The following is a 21,609-nucleotide window of genomic DNA, read 5'->3' as shown; positions in this document are numbered from 1 at the left end:
ATATACACAAACGCTGCCTTGAAGTCCATCCATCCATCCATCTTCATCCGCTTATCCGAGGTCGGGTCGCGGGGGTAGCAGCCTAAGCAAAGAGGTCCAGACCTCCCTCTCCCCAGCCACCTCCTCCAGCTTGTCCGGGGGAATACCAAGGCGTTCCCAGGCCAGCCGAGAGATATAATCTCTCCAGCGTGTCCTGGGTCTGCCCCGGGGCCTCCTCCCGGTGGGACATGCCTGGAACACCTCGCCCAGGAGGCGCCCAGGGGGCATCCTTGCCAGATGCCCGAACCACCTCAGCTGGCTCCTTTCGATGTGGAGCAGCAGCTGCTCTACTCTAAGCCCCTCCCGGATGGCCGAACTTCTCACCCTATCTCTAAGGGAGAGGCCAGCCACCCTTCGGAGGAAGCTCATTTCCGCCGCTTGTATCCGCGATCTCGTTCTTTCGGTCACTACCCACAGCTCGTGGCCATAGGTGAGGGTAGGGACGTAGATCGACCGGTAAATTGAGAGCTTCGCTTTTACACTCAGCTCCCTCTTCACCACGACTGACCGGTGCAGCGTCCGCATTACTGCAGCCGCAGCCCCAATCCGTCTGTCGATCTCCAGCTCCCTTCTCCCATCACTCGCGAACAAGACCCCGAGATACTTGAACTCCTCCACTTGGGGCAGGAACTCATCCCCGACCCGGAGTGGGCACTCCACCCTTTTCCGGCTGAGAACCATGGCCTCAGATTTGGAGGTGCTGATCCTCATTCCCGCTGCGTTACACTCGGCTGCGAACCGCTCCAGTGCGAGCTGGAGGCCCTCACCCGATGAAGCCTTGAAGTCTTTCGACACAAATCACCTCTGATCACTGACGTCCGACACCAAAGCAGCAGCCCTCCAGGACGCAGCTGCAGCCGTATCAGCCTGTGTCAGGGCTTTCCACTGTAGTGCTGCATTCTGATGTAGCCCAGCGGATACACAAACGACACGCTCAGACCTCGCGTTCAGTCGCTGTTTTTAATGTCTACGAAGCATCATGACACTTGCTAAGCAGTGGCTGGCCGGATTCGCGCTCCTGTGCATTTATGTTGCAGCTGAATCGAAAAAGAATTTCAAATGCCCTTCAGGATGCTCCTGCACAAAGGAGACCATCATCTGCGTCGGCATTTCACAGATCCCCCACACTATACCGAAAGAGATCAACTCCCTGTAAGTACATTTCTTTGGCTATGAAGAGGGTTATTAAAATCCGTCAGTGAGTCACGAGATAATATTAATACCGCATTCAGAAGAATAATTGACTGCCTGTAGTGGGATTTCGTGCCTGACGTGTCTGGTACAGACTGTTAACATGTCCCTAATGTGTTTCACTCAACAGGAGCATGGTTAATGGATCAATTGCGGAAATTACAGAGGGGATGTTTTCACTTATGCCTTCTCTTCAGCTGCTGTAAGTACCCACTGATTACTTGGTGATTATTGACGTCTTAGAGCAGTCACACCCAAACAAATAAGGCACACGGATTTATTATTGGTTAAGTTGTTTTTGGTTGCTTTATACTGGAAACCAGACAACTAAAAGTTGTTTTTTAAAGGAAAGTTTTAATATTTTAAGCTGTAGAGCTTTTTTTGTTGTTGTTTTTTACCTTTACAGGCTTCTTAATGCAAATTCTTTGACTGCAATCAAAGATGATGCTTTCTCTGGTCTGCCTCATCTAGAATATTTGTGAGTATTATTAAACAAATTCTTTCTTAATCTAAAAAAATCTCAGTCACCAACAACTTTTAAACTTATCCCAATACCCAATGCCCACACCAGTGGAGCAGAAAATCAAAAATAATAAACAGTGCACATGTGCTTTTCAGACATGACAAAATATATTTATCTGTCTCTCGTCATTGATAAATCTGTTCTATTACTATTCATGGAACAGGTTCATTGAAGGGAACAAGATAGAAACCATCACCAAAAATGCCTTTCGTGGTCTACGAGGGTTGACTTATCTGTAAGTTTTGCTGTCATCTTCTCTCCTAATCATGACAGCTGAAACAGCAACATTTCGCAGTTAAAGTGAAAAAAACCCCCCAAAAAACCAGAATTGTGTTTTTTTCCCCCTTCTCATTCTTTGTGTTTCTGGTTTAGCTCCCTTGCAAATAACAAGATAAGGTTTCTGCCGAGGGATCTCTTTTTTGACTTGGATTCCTTGCTGGAAATGTGAGTAAGCAGTTGTTGTGTCAGCAGTGTGTATGTGGGTGTGTTTAAGAGAGAGAGAGAGTGTGTGTGTGTTTTTCTAACTGAAGCTGACTCAGACTGCACTTGGCAGTGTTCAGCATTAAATCCTCCGAGTGGTATGATATCTATCTATCTATCTATCTATCTATCTATCTATCTATCTATCTATCTATCTATCTTCCAGTCATTCTTCTCTCTTGTCTTAATCCTTTGTTTTTGATCATTCCCTCTGTGATGCATCAGAGATCTGCGAGGCAACTCTTTCCAGTGTGGCTGTGAGAACAAGTGGCTGATGACATGGCTGAAAAACACGAATGCCACAGCATCAGATGTCTTCTGCGCAGGCCCCAGTGACATGAAGAGCAAGCGGCTCAATGACCTTCCTATTCCACCGGGCGAATGTATTTCCACAGGTGAAATAACAAGGGCATGATGAAAGGCATTTCTGTCATTCTAAAATCAATAAAAATGTTGAATAATTAATCATTTGCTCTCAAAAAGAAACAGATTCAAGGTTTGCTAACATGTTTCCTCCTGAAAACATATACATATCCACACATGCTGCATAACCTTTGCAAAAAAAACCAACAACACACACACACAAAAAAAAATCACAATACGTTTATATTTGCAGATATAAGAATGAAACTGAGAGCCAAATGCCTGTTCCAAATCTCACAACAATCCATGCAGCAGTTGCTGAAATATTTTGTGCAAAACCTTATGGTCACTGCAAATGACTGTTAAAAAACATACAATCTCAAAAATAAAATATTACTAAGCTGAAAGCCAAATTTAATAGCCCTGAGTACATGAATGAGGCTTCTCAAAGCACTGAAATGTAACTGAAGCTGTGAGTATGTAAATTTTGGTGTTTTCACTTAATCAGCAAACCAGCAGTTTCTGTTTTTGTCCGCATCTCACAGACTTTGTGCGTCATCAGTCCATCCCCATTCAGTCCATATCAGCGGACATCTTCTCCTTCAAAGACGACATCTTTGTAGCGATGGCCGCCCCAAACTCCAACAGCTGCATAGTCATGGAGTGGGATCACATTGAACTGAACTTCAGAAAATTTGATAATATAACAGGTTTGATAACATCCATGAAGCTGGTAATGTTATTTTTTTTTTCAGTGTCAGTAGATTTCATGAAAAGACCAAAATAGATCAATGAATGGTCCTGCATACATTTTAACTGCACATCCGAATCATGGATATTGACTAACTGACATCCTCCAGGTCTGAAAACTGAAGTAACAGTTGATAATCAAATAGCCAACTGAGACTTGATCTGACAATTTGAGACAGTTGCCATATATTTAAAATACCCAACTTTACAGAAGAACATTTAAAGAATATTTTTGTGCAAAATACTTTTTTGGTATATAAAAGTAATAACCCCAGCAGCTGTAGTCTCTGTTACATGTGGGTAATCAGATACAGTTCTTCCACCAACTCTGTGTGAAGCTTTTAACCGTGCACCCCACTGATCCTCACTGAACACTTTATTGCAGTAAGACAGGAAATGTCTGATCAAACATCATCTCCCAGCAACCTCCTGCATAAAAAGAAAGAAGGTAACCAGGGGAGCCACTGCTTAGGTTCATCTTCCAACTCACCTGACAACGACGCCTGCTATATGCTAAAGTTAGCTGATAACTAAACACTAGTTGTATAAAAAAGTGAGGCCAGAATCCCTAAAGTCCATTACATTCATCAACAGCTGAAAGAAACAAAAATCCAACTTTGTCCTTGGTCTTGTCTTGGTCTGAACTTTGGTCTTTTCATGCTTGACCATAATGATTTTAATACTGTCATCATAGAAGTCATAGAATTCACAGATAGAATTCACAGATCCTTCAGAGTACGTTAATTTTCAACTAATACTTTCATTTTCTGTGTTGTATTATTAATGACCAACTTTTCTTCACAGGGAAGTCTGTTGTTGGATGCAAGTCGGTTCTAATTGAAGACCATGTCCTAATAATAGTCACCCAGCTCTTTGGGGGTTCCCACATTTACAAGTTTGATGGTCAACAAAACAAATTCATCAACTTTCAAACTATTGAGGTGTTCAACATCTCGAAGCCAAATGATATTGAAGTCTTTCAGATGGAAGGTCACTGGTACTTTGTGATTGTGGACAGCTCCAAGGCAGGCATGTCTACTCTCTACAAGTGGACTGACCAACCAGAACGCAATGAAACTGGTTTCTACTCCTACCAGTTTCTCCATGAATGGTTTCGTGATACAGATGCTGAGTATGTTGAGGTGGACGGTAAGTCCTACCTGATCTTAGCCAGTCGCTCTCAGTCACCAATCATCTACCTGTGGAACAGGAGTACCTTAAAGTTTATACTTCATAGTGAAATCACAAACGTTGATGATGTAGTGGCTGTCAAAGCTTTCCGGGTGGAGGGTGACTTGTATCTGGCCATGGCTTGCTACATCGGTGACTCCAAAGTCCTCAAGTGGACCAACAAGCAGTTCATTGACGTGCTGCCTCTTCCCTCTCGAGGGGCGATGATCCTCCAGCCGTTCACCTTCGCAGACAGGCACTATCTTGCTCTTGGCAGCGATTACTCTTTCACACAGATCTACCTCTGGGATGCAGAGTCAAAAACATTTCACAAGTTCAAGGACATTTACGTGCAGTCACCCCGGTCATTTACTGTGGTGACCACTGACCGAAGGAGTTTTATTTTCTCCTCCAGCTTCAAAGGGAAATCGATGGTCTTTGAGCATATATTTGTAGATTTAAGCTTATAATAACTACAAAAGCAGTACTGATCAAAATATACAGTGCTTAAAAGAAATTATGAGACCATTGTAAATGCTGGCGGATTAACCTTGCAGAAACATTTAAAAATGACTTGGCAATTACCAGTACTGATAATTTAGGACAGCTGTGGGATGAACCTCATGGTGGTGGTCAAATAAATTTGTTAAGTACTGCATGTTGGTTAGTCGCTTCATAATGAGTGTATGCTGTCAAAGAAGTGTCAAATGCTGTGTATTGTACTTATGCAACTAGATTTATCGTTCTTGGTTTGAAACTAAATTTAATCAAGTTTTCTGCAAATAATGTGATATGGATTCAGAAAATTATGAAGGCTAGGTTAATGTTAGACCAAAGTAACTAAAGGCTGACAGAAATATAATATGACAATGCAACTGCATTAAGAAAATGTTATGGCAATACCAATACATCCTTAAAAAGGCTTGGCTTTTATCATAATTCTGTCAAGCCAACAAGCCAGACACTGTCCACACTAGCCAAAGATATCACAGACTATTACCCTCCTGCCCTACACAGGAAGTTAGTGAGAAGCGTGACCATTTACACCCTACAGCTGATGGTGTAGCTGTGCAAGCAAAACAAACTTTGTATGTCACGTCAAAATGAACACTGGCAGAAGCAAATCATGTTGTATGGTGTTGTATACTCTGTTTAATTTGCCACGTCTGAAGGAAAAAATGACCACCGTTATCGACATTGGTATTGCACAGATGTCACGGTTTTTGTAGTTTCAAAAAATTACAAAAACTGTGACATGTAGCCCTCAAAATTTTGGTATTTGAAAAAAGTGTGCATTTTTGAGGGTTTACGCTTGGAAGTAAAATGCTGAATGTTAGTCAGAAAGTCATGGGGAGTAAAAAAATGGACACTTTCTCTGAGAAGCCATCAAAAATTTTGAAGCCATTTCATTGCAGTAAGTGTTATGACTGCAAAGATAAAAGTGCATGATGCACAGTTTTCTTCCTTACCTGAAAACAGAATATCCATCCATCCATCCATCTTCTTCCGCTTTATCCGGGGCCGAGTCGCGGGGGCAGCAGCCTAAGCAGAGAAGCCCAGACCTTCCTCTCCCCAGCCACCTCCTCCATCTTATCCGGGGGAACACCAAGGTGTTCCCAGGCCAGCCGAGAGATATAATCTCTCCAACGTGTCCTGGGTTTGCCCCGGGGCCTCCTCCCGGTGGGACATGCACGGAACACCAACCCCAGGAGGCGCCCAGGAGGCATCCTTTTCAGATGCCCGAACCACCTCAGCTGGCTCCTTTCGATGTGGAGCAGCAGCGGCTCTACTCTGAGCCCCTCCCGGATGGCCGAACTTCTCACCCTATCTCTAAGGGAGAGGCCAGCCACCCTTTGGAGGAAGCTCATTTCCGCCGCTTGTATCCGCGATCTCATTCTTTCGGTCACTACCCACAGCTCGTGGCCATAGGTGAGGGTAGGGACGTAGATCGACCGGTAAATTGAGAGCTTCGCTTTTACACTCAGCTCCCTCTTCACCACGACGGACCGGTGCAGCGTCCGCATCACTGCAGCCGCCGCACCAATCCGTCTGTCGATCTCCGGCTCCCTTCTCCCATCACTCGCGAACAAGACCCCGAGATACTTGAACTCCTCCACTTGGGGCAGGAACTCATCCCCGACCCGGAGTGGGCACTGCACCCTTTTCCGGCTGAGAACCATGGCCTCAGATTTGGAGGTGCTGATCCTCATTCCCGCTGCTTAACACTCGGCTGCGAACCGTTCCAGGGCGAGCTGGAGGCCCTCACCCGATGAAGCCAACAGAACCACATCATCCGCAAAAAGCAGAGATGAGATTTTGAGGCCACCAAAGTGAAAGCCCTCCGCCACTTGGCTGCGCCTAGAAATCCTGTCCATAAAAATTATGAACACAACCGGAGACAAAGGGCAGCCCTGGCGGAGCCCATCACCCACCGGGAACGAGTCCGACTTATTGCCGGCAATGCAAACCAAGCTCTTGCAACGGTTATATAGGGATCGAATGGCCCGTAGCAATGGGCCAGACACCCCATACTCCCGCAACACCTCCCACAGGACACCCCGAGGGACACGGTCGAATGCCTTCTCCAAGTCCACAAAACACATGTAGACTGGTTGGGCAAACTCCCATGCACCCTCAAGTATCCTTGAGAGGATAAAGAGCTGGTCCAGTGTTCCGCGACCAGGACGAAAACCGCATTGTTCCTCCTGTATCCGAGGTTCGACTAGCGGACGAACTCTCCTTTCCAGCACCCTGGCATAGACTTTCCCAGGGAGGCTGAGGAGTTTGATCCCCTTGTAGTTGGAACACACCCTCCGGTCCCCCTTCTTAAAGATGGGGACCACCACCCCGGTCTGCCAGTCCACAGGTACTGCCCCTGATCTCCACGCAACATTGTAGAGGCGTGTCAACCAGGACAGCCCTACAACGTCCAGAGTTTTCAGGAACTCGGGGCAGACCTCATCAACACCAGGGGCTCTGCCTCAGTGAGCTCGCCCCCGGAAATTGGCGGGTCATCCCCCTCATCCCCAGACTCTGCTTCCTCCTCGGAAGACGTGTTAGTGGGATTAAGGAGTTCCTCGAAGTATTCCTTTCACCGCCTGACAATTTTCTCAGTCGAAGTCAGCAGCGCTCCGCCAGCACTATACACAATGCAGGTAGAGCACCGCTTTCCCCTCCTGAGACGCCTGACGGTTTGCCAGAATCTCTTTGAGGCAGTCCGAAAGTCTTTTTCCATGGCTTCTCCGAACTCCTCCCACACCCGAGTTTATGCTTCAGCCACTGCCTGAGCCGCATTCCGCTTGGCCTGTCGGTACCTGTCAGCTGCCTCTGAAGTCCCACAGGCTAACCAAGCCCGATAGGACTCCTCCTTCAGCCTGGTGGCTCCCTTCACCTCTGGTGTCCACCATTTGGTTTGGGGATTACCACCACGACAGGGACCAACCACCTTGCTGCCACAGCTCAATGCAGCATCTTCGGCAATGGAGATGCTGAACAATGTCCCCAGTCTCCCTCGGAATGCTGTCGGCTTGCTGCCGGTACGTTGGGGTATGTTGAGGGGAGATTAGATCTAATCTACCCTCGGCTTGAAAACAGAATATTACTAGCTTTAACCTAACTCCACTAGATTTATATCAAACTACTTTATGGCCATGCTACTGAGTGCCTATTTAATAGCAACATAACATACATTATTTAGTTTTGATTCCTATGCAAAATGTATGATACTAAGTGTTAATATGGAATAATAACCATAATGTCTATTGTGTGCTACTATGTACCTTTAAAGCCTTTGTAGGAGGCCTTTTCATTCAGTCAAAAAACAAGCGTTCCCTTTTCTTTACAGAACGTTTGATATTTGTCATATATTGTAAAGATTTTTTTTCACACATTAAACAATATTGGAGCCTGATTTTTGAAAATTGACAGTTAGATAAAAATGACAAAATGCCAACTAGTATAATCAATGTGTTTTGATAGCTTTGATAACAAGTTTCTCCTTTAATTATTCCTAATGCACTACCAACAGTGATGTATACATATTTTTTCCCACGTCATTAAAAAGTAATGCTGAAAAATAATCATGTTTTTCAGATCTTGAATCCCATGTAAGAACAGTTTGTGGAAATGGATTAAAGAACATTTAACCACACATGTTGTATTAAATTGTTTTTCCATCATGTTTTGCTGATGTAAACATGAAACCATTAAAGTAAAGATAAAGTGTTGCAGACAGCATGTCTTAAACTGAATGTACTGTCCGTGTTTTTTGATTAGCATAAGGACAAAGACAGAATCTCATGTTTTGTTGATTTTAGGAAACAAGAAGATGGATAAAGTATTGTGATAGTGTGGGACAGTTTTCCCTAGTAGTAGTGATTATGGTTCCTTTTATAACCCTGACTTAAATTGCTCGCCACTTGTCTACAGCATGCCATCAACTGTATAAATGATTATTCACTGACCAATCTTAGGGGTTTGTGCTTTACACAAGAGCGTCATAAATACAACTTCAAGCCAAAAAAAAGGGGAAAACTCACACCAAACAACCATATAACAACAACAGCACTAGTATAAAAAGGTTTAAGGTTTAGTCACATTTGACAAAGAAAAAGAAAAAGTAATTTAAAGGTTTTCCACGGTAAATCACATCAGGCTCAAAAATACTGTTTATTTGACCTGTATGGTAGAATTTTGGGACACAGGAAGCTCAAATGGCTATTGCATATTTATTCAGTTCAACAGTGCAGTTAGTTTTAGTCTTACAGCATCACCATCATCATAATCATTATCATCAACAACAACAACAATAATACTTTAATCTTGACGACATCTGATAAAATGTCATATTTTGAAATAAAATATAGAGATCAGCTGTATGCTGACAGCGTTAATGCCTGCCTTCGTTTTAATAAAGTTAAACCATCTTATTTTCATGATTTGGCACTAGTTAAGCAATAAAAAACAAACAAACAAAACAGAGAAACAAGTATTTTTACCCCAATTCTTATTGACTATTTTACAAATAGAGGGACATTTATTGCCTAATACAGGGGTGGGCAATTCCAGGTCCCGAGGGCCGGTGTCCTGCAGGTTTCAGATCTCACCTTGGGTCAACTCACCTGAATCACATGATTAGTTCGTTTCCAGGCCTCTGGAGAACTTCAGGACATGTTGAGGAGCTAATTTAGCCATTTAAATCAGCTGTGTTGGTTCGAGGACACATCTAAAACCTGCAGGGACACCGGCCCTCGGGGCCTGGAATTGCCCACCCCTGGCCTAATACATCATTTGTCACGCTCTCTTACTTGTTTAGGGGTGATTACTATAATAAACACACACAACAGCTCAGCTGTTAGGCATCTCGTTCCGTTTTGGTTATTTTGTTTTAGTCTCTTTCTGTTTTACGAGGTTCTGTAAATGCGACGTGACGCTTTTCTGACGTCGAGACGGACGGAAGTGATGCAAATCGCGTTTCTCGATCGCTTTAATCGGGTTTGACTCTGATTTCTGCAGATGCAGAGGGGTGATGCTTCTGTGAAACTCACTGTGCTTGGGTAACCTTTGTTCCGCCGCAGGACGCGATGGATCCGTCCAGGAGGAGCGAAAGTGACTGGCAGGGGCTGGTCAGTGAGGTGAGACTGCGAAGACGCAGAAAGGACGAGAATGAGGAAAGAGCGTAAAAAACCTTCACTGACGCACAATAATTGTGGGACAGGTGTCCTGACCGGCTAAAATACTGTGGCGTACATGATCGTTTCACTGTTTTAGTTCTGTCTGCTGTCGCTTGTTCGGATCCACTGAAACACTTGTGTCCAAATTAATCCGAGCTCACGGGATTAAATCTCAGCTGCTGTGGTTTCTCTTACCTGCAAGGACTGCACATGTATGAGGAAGACGATTTGAGTTTCCTTGTGCCTGCTGAGCCCGTTGCCTTGAAAAGTTACTGACTTGCACCACACTGCGAGTTGCAGCTTTAATGAAGAAACACGTTCAGATGGCTGCATATCAACGCGTTTGCTCGAGTATTTCACTTGAGTGCAGTCAGTTGAACTGCTTTGCATTTAAGCTACTGGAGTAGTTTTATCCTAGTCTATGCTTCATGCTACTATTTTTGTCCACAGCTTTGGTTGTGCAATACTTTGCAGACATACACTCATTAGCCACTTTATTAGATACACCCTGCACTGGGTTGAACCCCTTTCCTTTCAGAAGTGCCTTAATTCTTCATGACATTAATTCGACAGAGTACTGGAAACATTTTGGTCCATATTTACATGCTAGCATCACACATCCATGATGTAAAGCTCCTGTCCCACCATCTCTCTCTATTTGACTTAAATCCGGTGAATGTGGAGGCCATTTGAGTACAGTGAACCCCTGCTCAAGAAACTAGTTTTCACAAAGGGTCAGAGGGCATTGTAGCCTCGGTTTCCTGTTCATAGTTAACAGGAGTAGCACCCTGTGTGGTCTTCTGTGGCTGTAGCCCATCTGCTTCAAGATCTCATGTATTGTGCATTCAGAGATGCTCTTCTGCTTTTGAAAATGTTTAACCAATACATCAGATGGACAAGCAGTTAAAATAACAAGGAGCTGCAACGCAAACCGTTGGTATTTTTTTTTACCATCAGAAAACGTTTTTGTGCCACTATAGTAGTGTATATATGTGGGTTGTTTTGTTTGTTTGTTTTTCTTTTACATGTTTCACAGTGCATTTGGTCTTTAATGATGACCAGAGAACTCTTTAGCCCTCAAATAATCAAATAACGTTATATTGACTACATGCCAGAAGCTTTTGTTTTTCCTCAAAACCTTGCTTTCTCTGCAGTTCCTGGTTTGTAAGCGGAAGTTGGAGAGTAAGAAAGAAGCTCTTCTGATTCTGTCTAAAGAGCTGGACACCTGTCAGCAGGAGAGGGATCAGTACGAACTGATGGCCAACCAGCTCCGTGAGCGACACCAGGGACTCAAGAAGAAGTACAGAGAGCTCATTGTAAGCTGATCTGACTCCGTTTTAAAAGCTGCATCAGAGCAGAGGATAAAAACTACTGCTATTAAACTTTGTGGCATCTAATGACAACTTCCTTTGTCTTTGTGTCACTGACAGGATGGAGATCCTTCTCTGCCTCCAGAGAAAAGGAATCAAGTAAGAGATTTAAAAATGCTAATCACTGCACGCAGAACTGTCTTAACTGTACTTTGATACACTGGCATTTCACAGTGATGCTGGAGACTTTCAGCAAAGTCAGTAATGTGGTCACAAGTTGGAGATCTCTTTGGATGGGATGCTTAACACTTTACTACTAATATTTACTCCTAACTATTAACATCTCTACGGCGCTCTTTGTTTGACAATTACAGCAGCTTTATCTTAGAATAATACATCAGATCTTTGCCTGTCTATTTGTCCACAAACTTCTTATCCGTATCTGATGTTAAGATCTCATCATGCTTCTTAGCATGAAGTGCCAACATCCTAAAATGATCCATTTTTATCTGTGTTCCTCTAAAACTTTATAAAGTCATTGTATCGTTTTATTTTTACGATGGTAACGTCTGATTTATATCAACAAAAGTTGAGTTTTGTATTATATATTTATCGCGTTACCTAGAAACCACTTAGCAACAAGCTCAAATCACCCAGTTTTAGTGTTTATGCGCCTACAGTACAGCACCTTCTAATGGGATGGTATCATTTTCATTTCACAGTCAACAGCATGAACGGCCTAAACAGTGCTGTAGCATGGGTGTGTACTACTTATCATAATGTGTCATAGCATGACACACACAATGTTCTCACAAGTTGCTCTCTGATATAAAACTGTTGGTTAATGACACAGTAACAAAGTCACCACTGAATGAATCACAGATTTAAAAAAAAAAAAATGTAATGACGATTTTATTTTTATGATGCATTTGTTTACATTCAAACTCAGTGTGCTTAAGATCAACAATAAAAACTGAAAAAACAAGAAGAACAAGAAAATAAAACCTTAAAAGAATTTAACCTGTTTTCTCTCAAAGATCACACAGAAGAAGAAAAAGATTTGGGAAACATATTTAACCACAATTTCTTTCTTTTCTTTTCTTTTTTTAAAGAATTTTACGTTTGCTTGTTTGAACCTAATGTTTCAAATTGGAATGATAGAAGCTCATTTTTTTCAAGTACATTATCTGTCGGGCGCTGTACCTGGAAGACTTCTATTCTATATATATATTCACAAACCAACTTGACAAATGGGGCTAACATGTCTCTGTATTTACTTCATGATCAGGTGAATTTAGCCCAGCTACTGACAGACTCCAGAGAGCGAAACTCTCATCTGTCCGAGGAGGTGAAGGAGCTGAAACAGCGACTACTGGAAGCTCAGGGTGATAACAAGGTATGTTTCTAATGTATATTTGCTGAATATTTGCCTCTCATTATTCATAAATACATTTCCAACATACCTTTGTACACTTATTTGTCAGTCTAAGTAACGATCAAGTGGATGAGCCTTGTTTATTTTAAGGACAGGTTTCAAATTGTACTGTACAAACACACCAAAGGTGTATAATTGTAGCTTAGTTGAGACTTTTCTTACTTTGTGCTATCACAGCTTCTACGGATGACCATCACCAAACAGAGGCTGGGAGACGAAGAGGTCGGCGCCCGACACTTTCCCGCGCATGAGCGAGAAGATCTGGTCAAACAGTTAGAAAGGGCGAGAGAGCAGGTGAGAGCCCCCTGCTTGATTTAGACTATTCAGCTGATATTCACATAATGGTTCACTTTTTTATGATTTACATTTATTATATACATTATATACTGCCATTTAATAGTTCTAATTGGTTCTTGCATTAGAAAAAGAAAGTTTATATTTATTTATATTTTATTTGTAAGTATTTTTTTTTTAATTTATTTTAAAAGCAACCACATGAACCCTATTTCCATTTCAGCAAACCCAGTGTTTTCACCCTTAGCTGTCACAAGGTCACCATATCAGTATCAGATGAATATGATTTAAAAAGTATGATAGTTTAAAATATCACATGAGAAATAAAAGTGTTGTGCAGGAAAAAAATGGAAGCGATTAGCAGTTTTCTTTAAATGTAGGTGAATATTAAAGCTGCTAACACTGGTGGCAATTAGATTTCTTTAAGCTGTGACACTTATTAGATGCTGTGCAGCGAGGTTGCATATCCCTTTCTGTCAACCAGTAATTATACTTTAGATAGATGTAATTATATGTCAAGCACAACATGTACATTTCATCCAAATTGGATTGAATCTGTCCCTTAGGTCAGATTTCCTGTTGCCAGAAGGTGGAAGGTGGCGCTAGGATTATAACCGAATATTTGCTTGCAGACCTCTTCTCTTAGCAATAACGTAAAGCTTGGGGGAGATCTGATGATGTTCGTCTGAGTTATAGATGAAATGGCTGACAAAATATCAAAATTCACATTATTTAGCATTTTGATTAAACTGACCAAATAAAAAGCCAGTTTGATTCTGAAGGATCGGCATTATTTAGTGTACAACTGTAAATGGGGGGGAAAAGAGAACACAAAAATGCAGGAACGGGGTGCTAGTAAAGCTTTTATGCATAGCCACAAGTGTCATCAACTTTAAGCAATTCTGCTGGTTGTTCAAAGTTTAATTTGTTTTTTGAGTACGTCAAATCCCTCAACAATGGATTAATTTCAGGAAATAATACCGGTAATAAAATTTGGAGTTTCAAGGAGGTCCTCGCATTAGTTAGTTCCACTTTTAATGAGAAGATGATATATATTTGACAAGAAGAGACTTGTATTGCTAGATAAAATTGTCCTACATCTTGAATCTTGTTTGGGTGCAGAACGAGGTGCTGGAGAACAGCGTGAAGTCGCTCACGGATGAGCTGCAGGATGTTCGAGCAGAGCGGGACGTGTTTCAACAGAAGGCTCATCGTCTCAATGTGGAGATGAACCACATTGTAGGGAATGATGATGTCCGCATCTTAGACATCGACGCGCTCTGCATGGAGAACAGGTTTGTTGCTCTTTTAAAAAGATCATTTTAAGTAGTACCTCTGTGATTGGCTGGCATGTTGAAGCAGTGATTTTCAAAAGTCTATTCATGTACACGTGCTGTCTTGCAATATATAGTTACATACACTGATCAGACATAACATTATGACCACTGACAGATCAACTGAACAAGACTAATTATCTCTTCATCGTGGTACCTGTTAGTGAGTGGGACGTATTAGAAAGCAAGTGAACATTTTGTCCACAGAGTTGATGTGTTGGAAGTAGGAAAAATACGCAAGCATAAGGATAGTTCAGGCTCTGGCCTCTTTCACCAGGATGATGCACCCTGACACAAAAGCAAAAATAGTTCAGGAATGGTTTGAGGATCACAACAACAAGTTTAAAGTGTTGACTTGGTCTTCATATTCCCCCAGATCTCAATCCAATCAAGCATCTGTGGGTTGTGCTGGACAAATAATGAGTCTAGGGACAAATGGGGTCATAATGCTGTGCTTGATCTATATATACAGAATTTAGATAAAGATTTACTGAGAAATTCTTCTCTACTGTTGAAACAGGTTAAACTGAACAGCATTTGTGGTTTCTGACATTTCAGGTATTTGCATGAGCGACTTAATCAACTTCAAGAAGAGGTCAACTTGCTCAAGACAAATCTGCTGAAGTACAAGGTAGTTGTAGTTTTTTTTCTGTAATTTCATATATATTTATTGTATGTTATCCTTTTTTAAAACTCTTTCTTTTCTCCAAACTGTTTCCTGCTGATGTCAGAGTGCCCTGGAGTGTAGGAAGACCTCTAAAATCAGTGGAAAGCCCAACAGCAGTGCTCTGACTGGGGTGCTTTCTGCTAAACAAGGTCAGAGGAATCATGCTAGTTCAAACATCTACACTTTCTATTATGCACATATTACCCTTTAAATGTGTGAGTTCAGTTTTATTCAGTGTCTCGTGGGAAATGATGACTGCTGTTTCTTTTAACCGTGGCTCGTGACGTGCTTGCAGTGAAGGAACTGCTGCTGTCTGAAGAAAACGGCTGCAGTTTGCCGGTGACTCCTCAGTCCATCTCAGACCTCAAATCTCTCGCCACAGCCCTGCTGGAAACCATCCACGAGAAAAACATGGTGATTCAGCACCAGCGCCAAATCAACAAGTACTAAAATTCAGACTTCACTCGCACTCTTATTATGTGCTCCATAGATCACGGGTGTCAAACTGCATTATAAATAAATGCTCCTGTAGTAAATGAAAGAAATCTGTTAGCATGAGTTGGTGGACTTAAATTGTAAGAAATAAATGTGTAAAATTACAGAAAAAGCTCTGGTGTGCCGTTGCCCAGACTGTTCTGCAGAACATTTTTGTTAAGTCACAGAAAACTTTTTGTTTTGTTCTTAGTATAAATGGCCTTGGAGTCTTTGCTATTAATAAAGCCTGCAAAATTTATGAAAATGAAGTTAATAGTTCATAATGTATGCCCTCCTTCACATTTTCCAAGACTGCCAGGCTGATTCTGCCCCCTAGGCCTTTTATTTGACACCCCAGCTGTAGATTTTTAGCCACTTCACTTCTTGATGTAATGATGGGTCAACTGCAATATCCTTTTTTTTTCCCCCCATTAGGATTCTTGGAAATCGAGTAGCCGAGCTGGAGAAGAAACTAAAAACACTGGAGATGTCCGGATTATGGAGCCTTCCAGGTTATTATAATTGTCTCAATATACTGAGACATGTGCATATCACTCTAACCTGTGCTAAGAATACTGTTTTTACAATAATTCCTCTTCCTTTTTCTGCCCTTTTGCTTCTTGCAACCTGGAGGCCTGACTTATAATGTGTCTCTGGGAATATGCGGAAGTATGTTTCTCCAAAAACGATGTCATCTACGTCATAAACGCTCAACTTAATCTTCTTCTCATATCTACCAACACTTCTTATCGCTATCTAATCCAACCTTTTTTAAGTAGCTGTTTATGTGAACCACTTTTCTGAAAGCTTACTTTGACTGTTTTGTGATAACAGGGGGAAGAGACGCCATCATCCTGAACACGCAGCTAGTGGATTCGACCGATCCATCTGATTCTCCGGGACAGAACGGTGATTATTCAGTGGAGTTATTCCTCTCTTGGTCAACAGCAGTTAAAATAGGAGCTGCATTTCTTGAATGTTATTTTTCTGATTTGTTCTTAAAGGTGACAAAAGGTCAAACAAACCAGCTGAGCACGAGAGCTCTCCAGAAGACAGTGTAACACCAGCTGCGTCAGATTTTCAAGATGACGCACCAACACCATCATCGTGTGTCGAGGCCTCGAACCAAAACTGCTCACCACAGTTGGACGAGCAAGAGTCCTCAAGGCCTCAAACAGAAATGCCAGCTAGTGAGGAGTGCCAGGAAAGTGGCCAATCACAAAGCACTGCAGTTTTTACCAGGTTTGCAACAGAAGAGGGTCTGAGTGACTCCAGTGCTGATGTGAAATACTTGAACAGACCTGATCCCTCAGACCCCGGCCACTCACAGCAACTCTCAGAGAACTCAGTCCCAACAGCTGGAGGAGAGGAGGAGTCAGATGAATGCACTGTAGGGGGGGAAAGTGTTGAAACAGAGTGTAATGTAATAGAGAGAAATAGTCACGTTACATCATCTACTACTGTGTCTACTGCAGCCTCCGAAGAGCAGCAGGAGGACGTCCTGACTACCGCGGATGTTTGCAGTAGTCAGGAGGAGTTGTGATGTCGCACAGCATTAGGAAAAAACCAAAACTAATTAAAGTATTTACAAAATCCATAAAGCTCTTTAATTATTTTTTAAATAATTCAAAAATCAAAAAAACTGATAAACGAATCTTTGGAAAACAGCATATTAGATTTCAGATGAGTGTGAATGAATCAACAGTGACTCCTACCAAACTGAAGAGTATTAACGATACTCTTCAGATGCTCTATTGTATCTCTGCTTTCACTCGGTGCATTGTCTGAGTTCTGCACCACCTTTTGAACTGATGTCAATGTGACCTAAAGTAACTGGACACCGGTGATTCGTCATCCCCAAACCATACTCGCAGGAGTAACAATATTCGCTCCTGTGAGAGTTTCTCTGAGAGTTTTAAAACGTTCATTCATTCACTCGCACGTTTCATGTAGTCTGCATATCTAATGTGGCAAAACAGTGATTTCTCTTTATTAACACCAGAAAAGATGCATGCATCAGTGCTGTATGTGTTATACTTAAAGGTTTCTTTCTGCTTTTTGAAGGTAACATTTACAGAGTTGTCTGCTTTAGGCGTATGAATTCTTTTCCTTATTAAATCACATAATAAAAAGGAGTTAATGATGATCTTTTAAATGACCTTTGTTAGGTCATGAACCGGCTCCTTACTGTCAAGAATTCAGCCCTGGCATGATTTAATTCAGTCACCACGAGGATAAAAGCAATTTGACAAAGATGACAGGAAGCACTGTGTGCTTGTTCTAAATACGATGTGCCCAACGTGAACCAAGCACAAACAGACCTTCTGCTTTACTTAACATTCGCAGCGTATAATCAGCAAAGCCGCATATGACAACGCTATGAGTTCATGAGACCGTATGATGATGTGATATGTCAACAATGTGTAAAAGCTAACAAATGGTTAACATTCAGAGACTACATGTTCTAGTAGTGCTCATCACATCAAATATTACGAAACGGTCAGATAATGTACAGAACAAGCAATATGTTATCAGAAAGTATAATAAAAAATGTGGTTATGATCTGAGAGGAGAGCTAAAAAAGAAAAAAAAATAGGGTGAACAACAAAGAAGAGCTGGTTCAAATTAACCTGTGCAGTGAATTTGTGGAATAATATGGAGAAGGGTTTTGAAAATGTGCACAAATATAAATCAGTCTTAAGAAATTATACATGGAAAAAAAAAAAAACACTTATAAATCAGTATATGGAAGCAGAGTATTAAATATTAAACTCTGCATGGATATTTGGGTTGAACACTGTGAGGTGATATGATGGTTATACTGTGCATAAAGATATAAAAATATTTTTAGATTGTTGTATAGGTACATTTATTTATAGATACAGGTATATATTATGCTCTCTAACCAAAAACAGACATATGATTTAAACAGGAAGTAGGAATTGGAAAGCATTTGCTTCCTTCTACTCCTTTTCGAACAGGAAATGGTCAGTATTTTATGGGGGATCCGTCTGTGGAGTTTATTTAATATAATGGCTTCTTTATTTCATACCCATTTTTTAATATTTATTAACATTTGTTACTTATATGTTGGAAATAAAGATTTCATTCCTTTTATTCATTCAAATATGAGATGAGAGAGATGATGAGATAGCCTTTATTTGTCAGTTGCAGGTCTTTTGCCCACAACCGAGATGACAGACCTTGCCGACCGTACATACAATACACAAACATCACATTGGGGAGACGGGTCAGGCTAGGTAGCGAGGAAAAAAAACATTGAAATGTGTAACACAAAAGGATAATACAGGAATGCACAGATATCAACACACCATGTGTTAAATGCTATACGACAGCATGCTACTGTGTAAATTAAGACAGTCTCGGTTGTTTCTTTTATCTGACCTAATTTATTGACAGACATTTGATAATTACAAGAGTCATTTCTCGAAGCTCCTCCTGAAATATAACACACTGACATCTTGATCTTATTTATTTTTTTTATTAGAAAATTTGTACAAATTACCTTTTGTTTTTGACTTTAAAAACCATTGTATTTGTATGCATTTTTATGTATTCTGTATTTATTTATTTTTACACAAGACCACAGCTACGACTAACTAACTTCGAGCTACAAAGACAGCACAGCTGAGGCTGATGGTACTGAAATTTATTTCAATAATTTTGGTCACAACTTAAGGACCAGGATAAGCTGAGAGGTGAATCTGATGATGGAGCCAAAGGAAAAGCAGTCCAATCATATATTTGGTTTGTTGATACTCCAACCAACCAACTGTACCATTACTAATATTGAACACCATAATTATGCTAATTTGTAGTAAGAAAACTCTTGAACAATTATTAAAGCATGTTTCTAATACTTCTAAGAAGCTACTATGCATTTTGGCAGGATGTGGGTTTAACCACCTCGTTATTTTTTTTCTTGGTATCAAACTGGAAGTAGAGTATAGCACACTACTGTAGGTTAATTCCTCCTCAGCCGCCTGGAGTACTGCTTAAAGTTCATATTCCAGAGATTGGGGGACGAAACCCCAATAATACAGCATGCGAGCCTTCGGCCTGCGTTTCCATGCAGCAGGCTCCCAGCGTCTCCACCACGCCCTAAGTCGTCTATCTTTTCATGAATCACCACTGCTCTCCCAAACACAGACAGGCTTCCAAACAGTGTTGCATCAGATTCTAGCATTGTATTAATCTTCCCTTGCTGGGGCTCAAAGTTTCCAAAGTCTCCAGGGTGGTTAGGGTGATTTACACCATATGGATTGTAGTGGCCACCGGTGGAGTCACATCCCCGGCTCAGGTCTCCATACTGATGGATGTGCACCGCTCTGGGCTCCGGACTGCCGTCTCTGGGGAAGCCACTAAACCGGAGAAGGACCTTGACTTTCTCCTGAGGATGATCCTGCTTGAACAACACATGGCCGTACACTTTGGGCAGGTCCTCCGGGAGAGAGGTGCTGGGTCTCACCTTGCAGACTGCATACAGGGTGCCGTTGTTCTGCAAGACCTCTGGAGCCAATGTGTCGCTGGATGCTAAGACACATTGTTGACAGCCTGCCAGCAAAACCAACAAAGCAGCTTCCAGTATACCCACTGACCTGTAAGATATTAAAAAAAAAATTAGGACAAGACCCCTCTGGCATGAAGGACAATTAGTGACTATAGACCAATTAAGGCAATATCTAGATTGTTCACCTTGGTAAAAAAAAAAAACGTCCTGCTATTGCATTTCACAATACAGCAGTACATTCAGAAATATTGTTATTGTTAAGAATCCACACTGGGGAAGCTATAATTATGTAATTATTATCGCTAACATGTTATGTAACTGCTAAAACTCAACTCTACACAGGGTTTAAACGAGCCTCTCTTATATCATAGAACAATTTTACATAATTTTTATTTACAATCTCCATCTGCATCTAGGTATAAGGTGTACTTTAATTTACATTAATGTAAAACTTCAGTGTTTCTAAGTCTGAGGACAAAGTGGCACTCAAAAGCTTCTCAGTTAATGTTTTTCTGACGATGTTTTTAGGCGCACACAACATCGCCCAAAAGTACAAGTGGTTAACTACAGACTAAATGTCGCAGGAATGCAAATAAAGTTAAGTACACAGTGCCAAACAAAGTCCACTTACGCGTATCGATGCATGGTCACCTGTAAAAGGCGCAGAAAAGGCTGTAAATTAAACGTAATGGTTTTCACAAGCCGAGCGCTGCAGTCTGCAGGGTGAGGATGCAAAGCGTTTTCAAACAATGTTGTATAAACTCTTGTGAACAAATGGGCGTTGCTGTTTGGCGAGGGTGGAGCAAGGGACTTGACAAGTCTTTTGATGATTTGATGAGTAAATCTCGAAATATTCGACCCCGTTACATTACCGTTCAGTTTGTGGGTAACAACAGAAAATGAAATATTTTATTGTTCTCACGTGGTATCACACGGAGTCATTTTAACAAACCCAGGACGTTTTGCCTGATAAGAGCATAATCACGTCTGTGTAAACTCGATTCATAGAAACCTTAACGCTCAATGTACCACGTTCTCCAACCACGTTTGTCCGTGATTTGGGAGAGGGCGCAAACTGACAGGGTCAGCCTGATGTTGCTTGTGTCGCACTTGTGCCCATTATTATTATTATTATTATTATTATTATTATTATTATTATTATTATTTAAAATGAAAGGGCAGCACAGAGTCCTATGAAAAACTAAGTACATCTATTACTGCTCCCACAGGAATTAAGAGCAGCCAGATGTTCCTAATCAAATACACTTGATAGTCAATCGTCAGAAAGTGTGAGCACCTCCATAAAAGCCAGTTTGTTGGTCTGGAGCATTCAGGTGCCGCAGTCTTCCCAGGAGTGGATATCCCAGCAAATGTAT

At 41.5% G+C, this 21,609-nt stretch overlaps 3 protein-coding genes across 4 annotated transcripts; 2 read left to right on the top strand and 1 right to left on the bottom strand.

Annotated features, from left to right (window-relative positions):
- The first annotated feature begins 908 nt into the window (after positions 1-908).
- Positions 909-8,738, top strand: LOC147327771 (leucine-rich repeat LGI family member 2-like). Its single transcript, XM_086295670.1, has 8 exons — positions 909-1,191; positions 1,361-1,432; positions 1,637-1,708; positions 1,917-1,988; positions 2,126-2,197; positions 2,459-2,628; positions 3,142-3,306; positions 4,151-8,738. Exons 1-8 carry the CDS (start codon positions 1,019-1,021, stop codon positions 4,984-4,986), a joined length of 1,632 nt encoding a protein of 543 aa, XP_086151796.1. The 5' UTR covers positions 909-1,018; the 3' UTR covers positions 4,987-8,738.
- Positions 8,739-9,784: 1,046 nt separating this feature from the next.
- Positions 9,785-19,525, top strand: LOC147327770 (coiled-coil domain-containing protein 149-like). 2 transcript variants are annotated; one of them, XM_086295667.1, is made up of 13 exons: positions 9,785-10,149; positions 11,343-11,504; positions 11,619-11,657; positions 12,787-12,894; positions 13,111-13,227; positions 14,350-14,522; positions 15,120-15,192; positions 15,293-15,377; positions 15,524-15,671; positions 16,138-16,214; positions 16,336-16,371; positions 16,537-16,611; positions 16,707-19,525. In XM_086295667.1, the coding sequence occupies exons 1-13, from the start codon at positions 10,099-10,101 to the stop codon at positions 17,243-17,245; spliced, it is 1,683 nt and encodes a 560-aa protein (XP_086151793.1). In that variant the 5' UTR covers positions 9,785-10,098; the 3' UTR covers positions 17,246-19,525. The 2 variants fall into 2 exon arrangements, with proteins under 2 accessions (XP_086151793.1, XP_086151794.1); XM_086295668.1 differs by lacking the exon at positions 16,336-16,371.
- LOC147327769 (extracellular superoxide dismutase [Cu-Zn]-like) lies at positions 18,846-20,997 on the bottom strand. Its single transcript, XM_086295669.1, has 2 exons — positions 20,865-20,997; positions 18,846-20,321 (listed from the first exon to the last, which is right to left on the bottom strand). The coding sequence occupies exons 1-2, from the start codon at positions 20,876-20,878 to the stop codon at positions 19,688-19,690; spliced, it is 648 nt and encodes a 215-aa protein (XP_086151795.1). The 5' UTR covers positions 20,879-20,997; the 3' UTR covers positions 18,846-19,687.
- Positions 20,998-21,609: the final 612 nt, after the last annotated feature.

The sequence above is a fragment of the Aulonocara sp. 'chitande type north' Nkhata Bay genome, linkage group LG6, assembly GCF_057382095.1.
Source record: "Aulonocara sp. 'chitande type north' Nkhata Bay isolate Kocher_YH1m ecotype deep benthic linkage group LG6, A_spYH_male_GT1.1, whole genome shotgun sequence".
Lineage (NCBI taxonomy): Eukaryota > Metazoa > Chordata > Actinopteri > Cichliformes > Cichlidae > Aulonocara > Aulonocara sp. 'chitande type north' Nkhata Bay.
This window is presented reverse-complemented; position numbering and strand designations above follow the sequence as displayed.

Excerpts from the sequence above, each read along its gene's own strand:
- LOC147327770 (XM_086295667.1), top strand. The coding sequence starts at position 10,099 with ATGGATCCGTCCAGGAGGAGCGAAAGTGACTGGCAGGGGCTGGTCAGT. Across the intron at positions 11,658-12,786 it reads CTCCAGAGAAAAGGAATCAA|GTGAATTTAGCCCAGCTACT; the intron begins GTAAGAGATTTA and ends CTTCATGATCAG. Across the intron at positions 15,672-16,137 it reads CACCAGCGCCAAATCAACAA|GATTCTTGGAAATCGAGTAG; the intron begins GTACTAAAATTC and ends TCCCCCCATTAG.
- LOC147327771 (XM_086295670.1), top strand. The coding sequence starts at position 1,019 with ATGACACTTGCTAAGCAGTGGCTGGCCGGATTCGCGCTCCTGTGCATT. Across the intron at positions 2,198-2,458 it reads TTGGATTCCTTGCTGGAAAT|AGATCTGCGAGGCAACTCTT; the intron begins GTGAGTAAGCAG and ends GTGATGCATCAG. Across the intron at positions 3,307-4,150 it reads AAAATTTGATAATATAACAG|GGAAGTCTGTTGTTGGATGC; the intron begins GTTTGATAACAT and ends TTTTCTTCACAG.